Source organism: Mauremys mutica, chromosome 2, assembly GCF_020497125.1.
Source record: "Mauremys mutica isolate MM-2020 ecotype Southern chromosome 2, ASM2049712v1, whole genome shotgun sequence".
In the NCBI taxonomy this organism is placed as follows: Eukaryota; Metazoa; Chordata; order Testudines; family Geoemydidae; genus Mauremys; species Mauremys mutica.
This window is the reverse complement of record NC_059073.1, coordinates 170,661,440-170,675,583: the sequence shown is the minus strand read 5'-3', so window position 1 is coordinate 170,675,583 and position 14,144 is coordinate 170,661,440. Positions and strand designations below refer to the sequence as shown.

The following is a 14,144-nucleotide window of genomic DNA, read 5'->3' as shown; positions in this document are numbered from 1 at the left end:
CTCCCAAAACAGATGGGCTGGTGGTTTTGCTTTCTTAAGCTGGTGCTTTATATTTGATTACTGGAACTGTATGAATGTATTCTGAAGCATCTTGTGCATGTGTGGTCTGACATCTCAACTTAATGATAATTCAAAGGACCATATTCTTTCATTTGTCTTGCTTGTCATGCAAACTGCATTGTCCTCTTCTTGAGAAACATGTAAACTGGCTGTTTGCCTCCTTTTTTAGTGACATATTTTGTGAAGTCACCAGCAATTCTCTTGGATCTGAAACTGTTTGAGAACTTTTGTTCCTTTCTAATTTGAAAAAATTGAGACTTCATTCAAGCATTTTTAGTCCAAGATTAGGAATCCAATTGAGATGGTATTTCTTTACAGAAAGTAAAAGTATTTATCTGTATTTCTGCTTCTTTGGAAATAGTAGATTCCTTTTCACCAGCTACTTTTCTCTTCAAATGTGGTAGGTAAAAATATGTAATTACCAATTTTAACTTTCCAGCAGGGAAATAAATAAGTGCCCAATCAAATTATAGTCTTAAGACTAAAAGCTTGACTGAAGTCTTCATATATGGCAAAAAATATATTGTTGTGAAACTTTGCTTCCTGCTAATTAAGGGGCTTTAGTTCTAGAGAGTACTAAGGCATTGGCAATTGATCTATACGTGAAATACACCCACTGGTATATAGCAAAGGGCCAAAAACCTTTAGAGTTAGGAGAATTCCTATCTGTCTTGTAATGGGAGCACAATGTAAAAGTAGGAATCTGGTGAAACTGTTAACTTCCAAGTCCACTTTTCAAGAAGTAAGTAACCTTCTGAAGATATACATCTCAGTGGATTACTCCTTACTCTCATCCTCACAGACTTTGAGGATAGTAAAATTTCTGATTTTTAACTGTTCTGTTAATTGGAATGTGTTTGGGGGCTCTTCACTTGCTGGCATGACAAGGGCTGACCATGGTACATTGAGATGGCACCTTAGGCACGCTGTAAATGGCTGGCCTGGGACTCGCTCGTCTGTCTTCCTCACCCTATGTTTCCCTCCTCCTGCTGCCTTCCACCCACCCCCATGTGCCTAATGGTCTGAAACTAAGAACTAAAGGAGTTCACACCTTGGCTTGCATTGGGAACACACTCAAGTGAGGGAATCAACTGAGATGTAGATCTTTAGAATTCAGGAAGTACAGGTATGTAACTTACTTTGTGTGCAAATAAAGAACCTACAGATATTGTGGATTCAACGAATTCCCATGAAAAATCTCTCTCAAACATAAACTGAAAAACTGAATACTGACGCTAACTGAAAAAAGCTGTCCTCTTGTTATCAACAGGCTATGAAATATTTGTCCTATTTACTGTATCCACTGTGTATTGGAGGTGCAGCTTATTCACTTCTGAATGTGAAATATAAAAGGTAGGGTGCTACAAATTCTTATAAAATATGTAATTAAAGGTTAAATCACCCTTTTAAAAATTGTAATTACCATTTTTTTAATTAATTGATGTGAGATAATGGGGTTGCAGAAGTCTTTTGTCCTAAGGGATATTTGCTCAATCAGGTAGGTAGTGATTGGAAATTGCTGGCTGACAACCTGTTTGAAGTCTTAGTTTTATTCTTAGGGATATTCACATTACAGCCATCTTCTCTGTTATGGGGTCTGTGATACTGGGTGCAAGTGTACTACCTCATTCTCAGTACACAAGAAGTTAACTTCCACTTCATTCCTTACTGATAGGAAGAGCCATAAGAAGAGCTGCTGGAGAGACCAGGAGAGTGTCAGTGGGAAGTCAGGGGTCCACACTTATATGCTGAGTTCTGGATGAACCCCAGTTTAGAGAAACTTTTTGCTATGTTTGCTTTTGTTAACTCATTCTCATTTTTTCCCGCTGCTTATTACTGCAGTTTTATTTCTGCTGAGTTTGCCCACTAGCTCACAGGCACCCATAGTCACCTCAATGGACAGGTCAAGGATTGAATGGACATGGAGAATGAACTACCTTTATCTCCAGAGACTGGCCATTCCCTAAATCATGTTGGATTAAACGTTGAAGATTGAAGTTTTACCTTGGTTGTCTAGGGAAGCTTGTCATAACGGTCTGAGCAGTTCCTTTTCTGTAGATAAAGAACTTATGTCTCTACTGCTTTCACTAGGGTATTTTTCACAAGCATTAAATCCATGTTTTTAAAAAGGAAAATATTGAGGTGGGTATGTAAGAATGCAAAAATGGAGAATGCAAGTCAGTGCACTCATATTGCTTTCCAATTAAATCATCCAGGAGCCATTTAAAAATACTCCAAAAGATCTTCCTCATGCCCAAATTTGTTCTGCCAGCCTATGCTGCCAGCCTCAACCCACTACAGTTTTTAGAAATATTAGTAACTGGTTAATTAGAAAAACTTGTGAATTAGCCGCTTATATTTGACTGGATGTTAAAAATAAGACTTATTTTAGAAAAAGCAATTTCATTTCCTGATTTGAATATTAAGCCCTGTCTACATGAGAAATTTGCACTGCAGTTACAACATATAGAATTTGCTCCATTAAGATTACAACATAGAGACGTATTGCACCAACGTCAAGTGAGTCTTACTCTAATACAATAGAGTAATTTTATCACATTAAGTTGCACCAGTGTAAACCCCATGTAGTAAATATGCAGATTAGAGACATCTGCACTGATACATCTACAATGTAAAATGCGCCTAAGAGGAAAGATAGTTTTGTGATTTTAAGGCACCGGACTGGAATTCGGAAGACCTGAGCTCAGTTTTCTGTCGTAATCTGTTTATATCACCTTGAGCAAGTCACATAATCTCTGTCTAAGTTCCCCACCTGTAAAGTTGGGAATAATATGTCCTTTGTCTCTTCTATTTAGATTGTAAGCTTCTTAGTGTTTGGGACTTTCTGTTAATATGTGTTTGTACAACACCTAGCACAGGGAAGCTCCTATCTCAGTTGGGAAAATAAAGAAAAAATATACAGTTTTCTAAGAACAATTTTTGGATCTCCTTAATTACCAGAAGATTATTTAAATCATTATTAAATGTTGAAAAATGACAATGTTTGCCATTTCCTAGAACAATAAATTACAAAAGACATAACTCATCAAAACTACATCAACAAGGAAGTGCCACAGAACAATTAACCATAGTTTAATAATGGTGTAACTTAATTTGTAGGCTATTGCAAATTCTGTTAATCATTTTGTGGCTACAGAATAATTGAACAAATTTCACTAAGGCCAAAACTTCACTGTAAATATATTTCTGCTAACAAAGTGGAACATAATGTAATCTGTACAATGACGCTGTGTGATAGAGCAACTTTTGTTCTCTTACATTAAGCTCAAAATTCACGTTGGCCTTTTTACTGCTCTATTACACTGCAAACTCAAGTCTTGATTTGCTTTCCATCACTTGTAGCATTACTTATTTCTAGCTTTATGTACTCACTCCATTGGACATCCTGTTTTTGTTAGCTTACATTTTTCCCAGTTGAATCTCATTTTATTCACTTCTCATGTTTCCAGTATCTCTACTGTAAGATCCTATATTCCTTCTGTCTTCATTAATATTTGCAATTTTGTATAATCTGCAAATTTATAACAATCCCTATAGTGTCTCCTGGTTCTTCCCCATGAATACACCTTCACCCATTGTTTATGGTCCTTTACTGAGTTTTCATTGTACAATAGCATTCCTTTCAAAGCCAATTTGAATCAATGAGTTTTTCAAATCTTGAAAAGTTATTCACTCATTGATATAGCTCCCTACTTGTGCTGGGACACTTGAGGCACTTCATGTCACAGTAAAACACTTCAAAATACAGCAAAACACCCCCTCTGAAATCTTATCAAATTAAAGAGGTTAATGAGATGTGAAGGAAGTGTCATTTTTGTTTTTAAAGGTTTTTAACTTTGTTCTCTTCCATGTTAAACATTGTCTAGAAGATGATGATCTCTGAGAGTTGTCAGTTTAGTGTTGCATTTTGGTTGGGGAGAGGAAAAGAAAAAATAATTACACTGTCTCTTATTTTTAGCTGGTATTCTTGGTTGATTAACAGCTTTGTCAATGGTAAGTATCTATGTATTTTCCTCTCATAATATACGTACCAGTATATCTATTTATTTTTAAATTAAGGCCAGGAATGTCAAAAGTAGCCTAAAGTTGGTCTGACTTCAGTAGGTCGTGTTTGAGTGCTTAACATTTAAAAAAAAACAAAAAGATCACTTATTTAGGTGCCTAAGTGTAGATTTAGTAGCCTGAGTTTGTTCCTTTTTTTTTAAAATGTTGGTCTAGATTTCTTTTCTTTTTTTAATTTTACAGGTGACATTTCAAAATAAAACTTGGACATCTCAGATTTTGTAACTGTGTGATATGGGGTTGTCAAGATTTGGCTGTGTCCCCCAAAACAATAGCAGTCAAATAGAGGAGCAAAAGGGGAGAAAAAAAGACCTTAAAATAGTGGTATAATAGAACATAGTCCATTAGAACAGGAGTTATCAAACTTGATTGCACTGCGACCCACTTCTGACTACAAAAATTACTACATGACCCCAGTGTCCTGTATTACTCTAGAGTCTAGAATCAGGGTCAGCGTTAAGGAGCGGGAAGCAGGGCAATTACCTATGGCCCCATTCCATGGGGGGCCAAGCGAAGCTAAGATGCTCATGTGTTGGCTTCAGCCCCACCCTTGGCAGCAGGGAGTTTTAACACCAGCCCTGGTGACCCCATTAAAAAACTCACGAGCCACTTGGGGTCACAACCCACAGTTTGAGGACCACTGCATTAGAGTAAATCACAGAGTGAGGATGATTACACTTGTATCTTGCACTTGTGTACCTCCCTTTAGGATACGTTCACACTGCAGCTGGAAGCGTGCTTCCAGGCTAGGGTAGACAGATGCACACTAGCTGTGCTTGAGCTAGTACTATTTTTAGCACGTTGGCTTGAACAGAGCTAATATGTCTGTCCACCCAAGCTAGGAAGCACACTCCCAGCTTCAGTGTAAATGCTTCAGTGTTAATGCTAAGGAGACTTGTGTACATGAAAAGGGAAAACAGATGTCTATCAAACAGAAAGGGTATACATTTTAATGGAGTACTTGCTCTTTGTGGTATTTATCTTAAAATATGTTCATATTGTATCTTCAGGGGTATATGCTTTTGGATTCCTATTTATGTTGCCACAGCTGTTTGTGAATTATAAGGTATGTCTAAATGTTTATAATGGGATATTTTTGGCTTTCAGTATCTATAATTTATCCTCAGTTTTGTTACAAATTATGTTTACATTTCTTGTAGATGAAATCAGTTGCACATTTACCATGGAAGGCATTCACATATAAAGTAAGTAAGCTGTAATTTAAAAAACTTGTGCTACCAAGACAGCAATTGTTTTTTACTTGAGAAGCGGGGCAATAATGTGTAGCTTAAATGTGAATTTTTAGAATTAAACTACCAGTTTAACCCAGCACAAATATATTTACTTTTTTGTAATTTTTTCTATTAGCTACGAAAGTTATAACTCCTTCACTTTTTTCATTGTGGCTTTCCTATAATGTAAATTATTTTAGCTTCCTAGTTTTGATGGAGCTGACTGGTTTTGACTGTCAGCAATCTTTCGTATTAGTAAATACTTAAAATGCATATATTCGATAAAATAGTAATAGAATATTCCATTGATTGCTAAATATGTTGCAAACTGAAAGACAGTTCTGGGAAAAAGTCAAGACCCCACCATGTACTCTCCAATACCAAGGAATTCCCCACATTGCAGCAATACTGTGTTCCAAAATCTGTGTTCACATTATTAAACAGTGTAAAGTAAGCTATTTTGTTTTTGTAAACCAGCAGAAAGGCTACCATTTTAGGCTTCTCCTGGGGGAATTCTGCACCACTTCACAATGCAGAGTTTTGCAGAAATTAATGTTGTGTGCAGAGAATTTTCTTTCTCCCACAGAAATGGGCTGCAGAGCTGGTGGCTGCCATTAGGGGCTGCTGGACCAGGCAGAGCCCAGCTTGCACATAGAAGACACTGCTAATGGGAGCTGCACGGGGGCAGCACTTGGGGTGGGAGCAGCGCCAGAGCGGGACAAGCCCCTAACCTCTCTTCCCTGCGGAAGCTTGAGGGCCAGATTAAAAGTTCTGATGGGCTGGACGTGATCCGCAGGCCGTAGTTTGCCCACCCCTGGTAAAGGCCAAGCCTTTACCACCCACTTTATTTTTTCTTTCTATTCATGGTGAAATGTGTGCGCTTTGGGATGCTGTGGTAGGTGTGTGCAGTCTGAATGTGTGCTTGTTTCCTCAGTGAGGATGAAGACTCATTCTGTCTGTGAGCACATTATGTCCTCACAGATAATTCTTCCTCGTGCTTAAGTAATTTCCCAAACATCTGGTCCTAGTCTTAGTCATAAGGGGGAGTTGATTGGTGACATGTATAGAACATAGAGGTAGATATTAGAGTTTAAATGCAGAAGATCTTCGGATATTTTGACCCACAGATTGGTTTGTCGTCTTGCATGGTAGTAATGTTTTTTTGCTAGTTCTTTGAGACAAACAAGGAAACCAGCAGAATTTCACTCACTTTGGTTTCTTTAGGGTGTGTACTTTGAGTTTCTTATAACCACTAGAGCAGTACATAGTAGATGATTTTGCCTGACCAGTTCTTTTGTATTATAACTGCTAAGGTATGAAAAAAATGGGGTTTGTTTCCAAAAACAGAGAATAAACTTTATATATTCCGGCTACTTGTCGTAACTGGTCATGTTATCTATGTTAGAGCCTTATGACTGGAGCTCTGAAGGTGCACATATGCATGTACTATGAAGGTTGTCTGTGACAATAGTACAGTTTTTAAAACCAATATGAAAAAACTACAAAACTATTTTCATATGTCATACATGTCACTCCTCTATAGCAAAGGTTTCCTGCTTCCACAGTAAATGTCTTTTCCAGTTGCTTACAACTCTCTCAAACATTCACTTACGGGCTTAAAAATTTTCAGGCTTGGTTTCTCCTTGAGGGGGGAATTTTATTTGGAATGAATCAGCAAAAACATTTTGGCTCTTAAACAAAAGCAGCAAAAAGCAATCACCAAAGAGAATTTTTTGCCATTAACCATTTAAAAAAAAATTTTTTTTTTTTGAGCAGCTAATACCTAAATGGGAGGAAGTAGACAGTTTACATTTGGCAGAGAGATAATAGTTTTGCAAGACAAACTTTTTTTTGGCAGACCAAGGAAAATACATTTTGGTTTGAGAGTTTAATAAAGATTTAAAAATTACATGTTGTTCATACATAATTTAAGGATTAATGGGTAACTGGTTCGCCACAAAGTGAAAGTGATCAATGGGGTATTCATGAATCCTCACATTTTCAACCGAATCGGGAATGTGGCATCATTGTAAACCTGTGTTTTTTTTAAGTTATGATAAAAAATAAAATATTTAGATGACAAACGGGGCCAGCTCCACCATTTTTGACGCCCCAAGCGGCGGGGGGGGGGGAGAGGGGGAGTCACGATCAGCTGCACTTCAGCGGCAGGTCCTTCCCTCTGGGAGGGACTGGAGGACCCACCACTGAATTGCTGCCAAAGAGCCGGACGTGCCACTCCTTTCCGTTGGCCACCCCAAGCACCTGCTTGCTGCGCTGGTGTCTGGAGCCAGCCTTGACGATGAAGGACAAAGAAAAGTAGCAGCTGTTCCCTTACTGGTAATGCTGCACTTGCTTCCCTGACATACTGTCCGTCCCTCCCTCCCTTTCCCCCTCATCTTTTGTATATCTAAGGCCCTGTCTAAGTATGGTTCAAGCTAAAACACTTACTAATATAATTATCAGAGGGGTAGCCGTGTTAGTCTGGATCTGTAAAAGCAGCAGAGTCCTGTAGCACCTTATAGACTAACAGACGTATTGGAGCATGAGCTTTCGTGGGTGAATACCCACTTCGTTGGATGCATATAGACGAAGTGGGTATTTACCCACGAAAGCTCATGCTCCAAAACTTCTGTTAGTCTATAAGGTGCCACAGGACTCTTGGCTGCTTTTACTAATATAATTGTATATTCTGGAGTGGACAGTGCATTGTGAATTAAGAAAGAGCCATGTTACATCTTAGAGGTTGCATTAGATCTGCAACTTAAGGCTTGAATATTGGCAGAAATGTTGAAGCAGTCTGAGTGTACTGAGTATAAAATGTTCTGTGTTCCCAATTTTAGTTTCCCTACACAGTTTCCTTTTAGATCTGTATGACATTCTGGCATGCAGTCCAGGCCACTGAATGGCTGTGTCACCACCTGCCCTGCAACCTGAGGTGTCTCACAATGCTCTGTACTGTAACTTCCAACTTGGGCTCCTCACAAACAGCATGCAGGTTACATCCTGAGTGTTGGTGGATAGCCACAGCCCTGGTCCAGCACCTTTAACTCCAGTAGCTTGTCATACTCTGGCTTCCAGCAGCTTTGATTACTACATGCAAAGAAACCCCAACACACTCCCAGTCCTGGATTTTTCCTAATAAATGTGTGTTCTGCACCGTCCAGCCCTCTCTTGGACAGTACAGATATATTAGGTCTGTTGCTCCTCTAAAGGGATCAAGATACAACAGTTTGCCACCTCAAATGGAGTTACACACACTGTTCACAACACTGAATTAGTTTTGATTAAAGAATAAAATAAGTTTAGTTACAAAGAGAGAGGTTTTAAGTGAGTACAAGTAATGAGGCATCAAATTCAAAAATGGTTACAAGAAAAACAAAGATAAAATGCTTCCTAAACCTAACAAACTAGACTTGATTCAAGTTGAAGTCCCCTACCACATATTCCAGTAACATTATTGAGCAAATTCTCAGGCCAGGATCTGCTCCCAAGGTCCAACAGCTGTTGGGGTTTTTTGTTTTGTCTTGTTGGGTTTTGTTTGTTTTTTGTCCTCAGGTGAAAGAGGGAGAGAAAACAGGGAGTGTTTTTGCCCCATTGTCTCCCTGTGAAATACATTTTCCTGAGAAGTTTCAGAGTAGCAGCAGTCTGTATCCGCAAAAAGAACAGGAGTACTCCTGTTCATTTTCCTGAGAGTGATCCCTAGATAAAGTTTTTTCCGGCTGAGAGCAAGGAGACATGGAGTCTGGTGGAGGAAGTTCCATGCTGTTTCTTTTCACCTGTGTATGCAGAAATTCAGATGTGCCTTGTTTCTTGCCTTTCCCTCCTTCCATGCCAAAGAATGGCCATTTGATAGGTGATGGCCCATCAGCTTTGCTGAAATCTGGCTAGGCGTGTCAGCTTGTCCTTTGTCTTTGAGAAACAGGTTTACCCACTTCCCAGACTTGTCTGGTAAACACACTTCAGTCATGATTTCAGCTTATGTTTGTAACTTTACATATAATGTGGCTACATACATTTCACCATGACATTATTGACCGGCAAGTTGAGTTTTCAAATGGTACCTTACAAGGAATATTTTTTACAAAGTTTATTACAGTAGTGCTGTGGTGCGGGGGCTGAGGGCCTCCCACTTTTGGGAGGGCTCCAGCGCCCTTGCAGTAGTATGTAGGATATGAATACAGGAGTGCATTCCATAATAGTCTGTGAATATTTTATTATCTTGCTTCCTTTCTTCTCTTCCTCACTCAACAGTGATCCAGTATCACAATATACTGTCAAGAAGTTGTATCCATACATTCTAATAATGAACGTTAATTAAAATACTCAAAAATCAAAACTATTCCTGAGCTTGCTATTGTTTTACTGGTGACATTGCCAATACAGGCAGACCTTAAGTTAGCACCTCACTGCCAAATGCAGATACTGGTGCAGGCAGATCCATTTTTTGTCTTTAAGCTGGCTGTAACTTTTCCTGTTCAAAGTTCTGGCTGTTTTTTGAAGTTTGCTTATTAGTTCTTAAATAGTGCACTGTGTTCTCAGACCTGGGTAGTAGCCTAAGTCCTGGTGTGATATTTGAAACTGACCATAGAGTTAATGTGCTACCAACTGAACTATACTTGATACCGTTGCTGAAAATATTTCTTATATTTATAGGCATTCAACACCTTCATTGATGATATCTTTGCTTTTATCATCACTATGCCAACATCGCATAGGCTGGCATGTTTTAGGGATGATGTGGTATTCCTCGTCTACCTTTACCAAAGATGGTATGTTTTCCCTCCATCCTTACTCCTCTTTTTATCCATTTTCACTGTTGTTTGTCAACTACAGATCCATGCAGCTGTGTCAACAGTAATTAGTCAGATACAAGAGACAAAAATAGTTTAGGGCTGACCTAAGATTTCGCTATCTTAGTATGTTAATGTACAGTGTAATGTGTTTTGGAATCTGATAGTCCCAAGCTATACTCTTATCAATCATGTAGCGCCTCTTAGGAGTTATTTACTCGTGCTTTGAGAATTAAACATAAGTAGCTCACGAGTCTCATTACTCACCCTTATTTACATAATGTATTCTCTTACCTTTTAGTCTGGGCTTGAAAAATTCCTCAACTTGGCCAAGAGGAAGCTAGCCTTGGTGAGAGAGGAACCTACAGCACCAATTCTAACAAAATCTAAGCTTGCGTTCTTAAAACTAACATTCCAAAAGTGAACTAATAGCATTATCTTCCTGAGTCTGCAGACAGCTCCAACACTTCTGCTACTTAGTTTTGCCATGCAGCAGAGTGGTATTAATAAGACTCCTAATTTTCACTGCTGCTGCTTTGCAGAACTCTGTGGCAGCAGGGTAGCTGTCAAGAATTAATGTCAGTTTCTTGTTGTTGGATGGGAATATTAAGAACAGAAGCAGATTTTGGAGTTATTCACTGGGAAATAGGATAGAAAAGGAGACAGAGGGAAAGACATTTAGACTAGCAACAGAGATGTCCCATTCTGTTGACAGCCTTTTGTAGTACGCAGGGAGAGTGATAGAGTACTGGAGAGCCTCTTCCTCTCACAACAGGGGAGAGGAGACTCAAGGCTCCTTCCTTCCAACAGCTAAAGGTGAGTAGAGCTTCAGATTTGCAAGGCGAAGACTGATTTGAAAGATGAATCATAGGGCCGGAAGGGACCTTGAGAGGTCTAGTCCAGTTCCCTGACTAAGTATTATCTCAACCATGAAGTCTTCAGGTAGGGTCTAGAGACAGCACAAAGCAGCTGGTGACCGTTGTTGGCCTTCTCAGCAAGGCACTTTCAAGTGCTAGTTGGTGGAAGTTCTCCCTTCATGACTATCTTTTCTTTCTAGCTTTGAATAACTAGTGGGTTTTGGTCCTCCAACTAGTAGGTGTCTGGTATGTTTTTCAAGTCCTGTATTATATAAACAAAGTTAAATTTAAAATAGAAAATTAAATTCTATTTAATGTTTTAAGCAAATATTATATGGTGGTTCTTTTAATTTTTTAGCTTTATTCTTCTGATGAACAAGGAATCAATTTTTGGCAGATTAAACAGTGGTGTACACTGTCTTTTACCAGGAATCATTGCATCATGTAACTAATGTGTGTTATTTTATCTGTAAGGCTATATCCTGTGGATAGGAGCAGAGTGAATGAATATGGAGAATCTTATGAAGAAAAGCTGAAAAGAAAACCCCACAGAGATTAGTTAACAGTAGAAGACTATTTCTGGACTGCTGCTGGCTATGTGTATTGCTTGATCTTTATGAAGAAAAAAAGATTGGATTATTTAATAAGAGTATTTTTTAAAGCCTATGACAGAACTCCATGGACAATACATCTTCTGCGTTGCCAAAATCTATTTTTGATGGTTCTTTGATGTTTCAAGATCCCTTTTATGTTTTTATGAAGAAGTCTGCCAATCTTTCTGCCAGATGTCACTTAAACAATAGTTAAACATATTTAAACTTCTCTTACATGAAAATTTAAACAAATATTAATTTGTCTTTATTGTTATGATTGTTTTAGTGTGTGTTTTGAGAGAGCTCAATTAACTGGTCATGTGGTACCTTTATTGGTAAAGGGCTACTAAGCCATGAAGAGTACAGGTAGGCTGTGATTGTTATAGCAGAATAGGGCATCACTGCTGAACCAGGGGTTGTTAGAATTTTAAGGTATAACTTCTGGAATATACACTTTAAACTGCATCACACAACACCATTCTAGGTTGACACTGGACATGGAAGGGCTCAAATTGATGGGGGGTTAAAATCTCATGGCTGACCTAAGCTGTATGGAACTTCGAAATAAGAGTCCTGTGGCTTAAAATAGCCTTCCTGGAAGGAAGGGGAAAGTAACCCAAGCAGTTAAACTTCTTAAAATATTGTCACACTTTTAGACCATGATATGACTTTAAATCTTAATTTATTTTTAAATGGCAGAGATTTTATTGTAAAAAGCTAGTGAGCATGTGCAGCAACTGTCAGTGACTATTTTTAGTACATATATAAAGTTGCATAAAACCTTTCCTGCATTGCTAGCCAAGGGTCCCTTGATTCCCCATCAAATGGGTATTTCTATGATTGACACAAAGCATTTTAATGTACTAGGAAAATAACTCTCTTAAACAGTCTTGCAGCCTTACATGTTTGCATCATAGACACCATTGTGAACTATTGTGCCAACTCTCATATGCTTTCACAGGCAAAAGTTTCCTAGGCCTCTTGATTTGTATTTTAAATTAGGTAAAGAAAACATACAGCATTCAGCTAATTGGAAGGGGATTGCTTGAACTGATTGTTGCTCAGAATATTTATAGAAAAACCATAAGTAAAACAACTTTCCAAATGTGCCCGTAAGTTAATTTTATTTCCAGTAACAACAATGTTTAAAGGATGAAGTGTCACTCTAACTTCCTATCATGTTATCAGTTTTTATTGTATTTATCACTGAAATTCAGCACTTCTTGCAAATTGTTAGAATATGCTAAAATAAAGTATATTCAAATGGTAGAACAGTATGCATTTAGAACCCCCATTATGCAGTTTTATGAAATAACAACTTGCATTTAGTGAGCACTATAGTTAAATAACCTGCATTGAGTAACACTGAAAATACATGTTGCTTTCCTCACATTAATAAACAAAACATTTGATTCCCAGAACCAGCATTAGCAGCTAAAGCCTAGTTTTAATTAAATGCTTTGTTTTAAAGTTAAATTGATTAACTTCTAGAGATTTTATGTGGAAAAAACCAACACTGCTGACCAAAGCTACGTCTTTCTTTTAATTTACTGCATATTTTTGCTGGGCTGTCAGAACAGTTTTTTTTGTTTGTTTGGGTTTTTTTGCTTCAATACACCACTAACTCAAAATGTAAATAGTTCAAGTGAAGAAAATGTTGCTCTAATTTTGTCATAAATAGAAAACAATAATGGTTTGTTTTATACAGTAGGCTTTGTCAAATCCCAGTGTTGCAATGGTTTGAAAGCACAAAGGCTGTCATCCTGTAAAGACAAGGCATGTGCCTAATTTGAGACACTGTGAGTAGTCCTACTGAAGTCATTGGATCTTCACTTACACTGAGGCCCCTTTACATCATTCTGGTAGTGTAAAGCTGTCATCAAGTGGATATTAGTTTAATGCCCACTTTAAGGCCACTTTACAATTCAGTAGTTCCAAGGGCCTGATTCTCATTTATACTAAAATCCTTTTACACTGCTATAGCAATGTAAAGTTACACATGTGCATAGATCTTGTAGGATTGGGATTGAAGTTCACACAACCAAAATTTTTCTCATGTTGCCAGCTGCAGCTCTGCATTTTTATGCACACTGCTCTAGGACTCCTATTTCATAGTAGTAAACATCTAGTTTTGTATGTTGAAAATAACTTGTCCTGATATTTAGTAACTATACATTGGTCCTTTTTGTGCCTTTTTTAAATCAATTTGAGTCATTAATTTTTCTGAAGTGGCCTCTGAAAGTCTAATTACTGCATTCAGGTAATTTACGTTTATATTCAGCATTTCTTTTTTGTGGGTAATTGTTTGAAAATCACTCTTACATCTTTGTGTACTGTTAGTTTATTACCCTTCATAACTTTCCATGTCTTCTGGTGATATAAAAGATTAATAATTTCCCATACAACAATGGTCATGCTGAATGTAAGGTTAGAACATTTGATGTTGTAAAGCAACCAGACTTTTTCAGGCTTTGAATCAGTGATTTGTTTCCGGCATTCCATTTACAAATAAAACATGTGTGGGATGAA

General features: G+C 37.9%; 1 protein-coding gene across 2 annotated transcripts in view; it reads left to right on the top strand.

The window, feature by feature from the left end:
* Window positions 1–14,144, top strand: part of CLPTM1L (CLPTM1 like) — a 75,625-nt gene extending 61,481 nt beyond the window's left edge. Inside the window, exons 12-18 of one of the 2 annotated variants that reach the window (XM_045005302.1) lie at window positions 1,331–1,413; window positions 4,040–4,074; window positions 5,154–5,209; window positions 5,304–5,348; window positions 10,029–10,144; window positions 10,467–10,514; window positions 11,497–14,144. In XM_045005302.1, the coding sequence (XP_044861237.1) occupies window positions 1,331–1,413; window positions 4,040–4,074; window positions 5,154–5,209; window positions 5,304–5,348; window positions 10,029–10,144; window positions 10,467–10,509 (378 nt within the window). In that variant the 3' untranslated portion in view covers window positions 10,510–10,514; window positions 11,497–14,144. The remainder of the gene's footprint in view (window positions 1–1,330; window positions 1,414–4,039; window positions 4,075–5,153; window positions 5,210–5,303; window positions 5,349–10,028; window positions 10,145–10,466; window positions 10,515–11,496) is intronic. The other variant, XM_045005301.1, reaches the window with a different exon arrangement.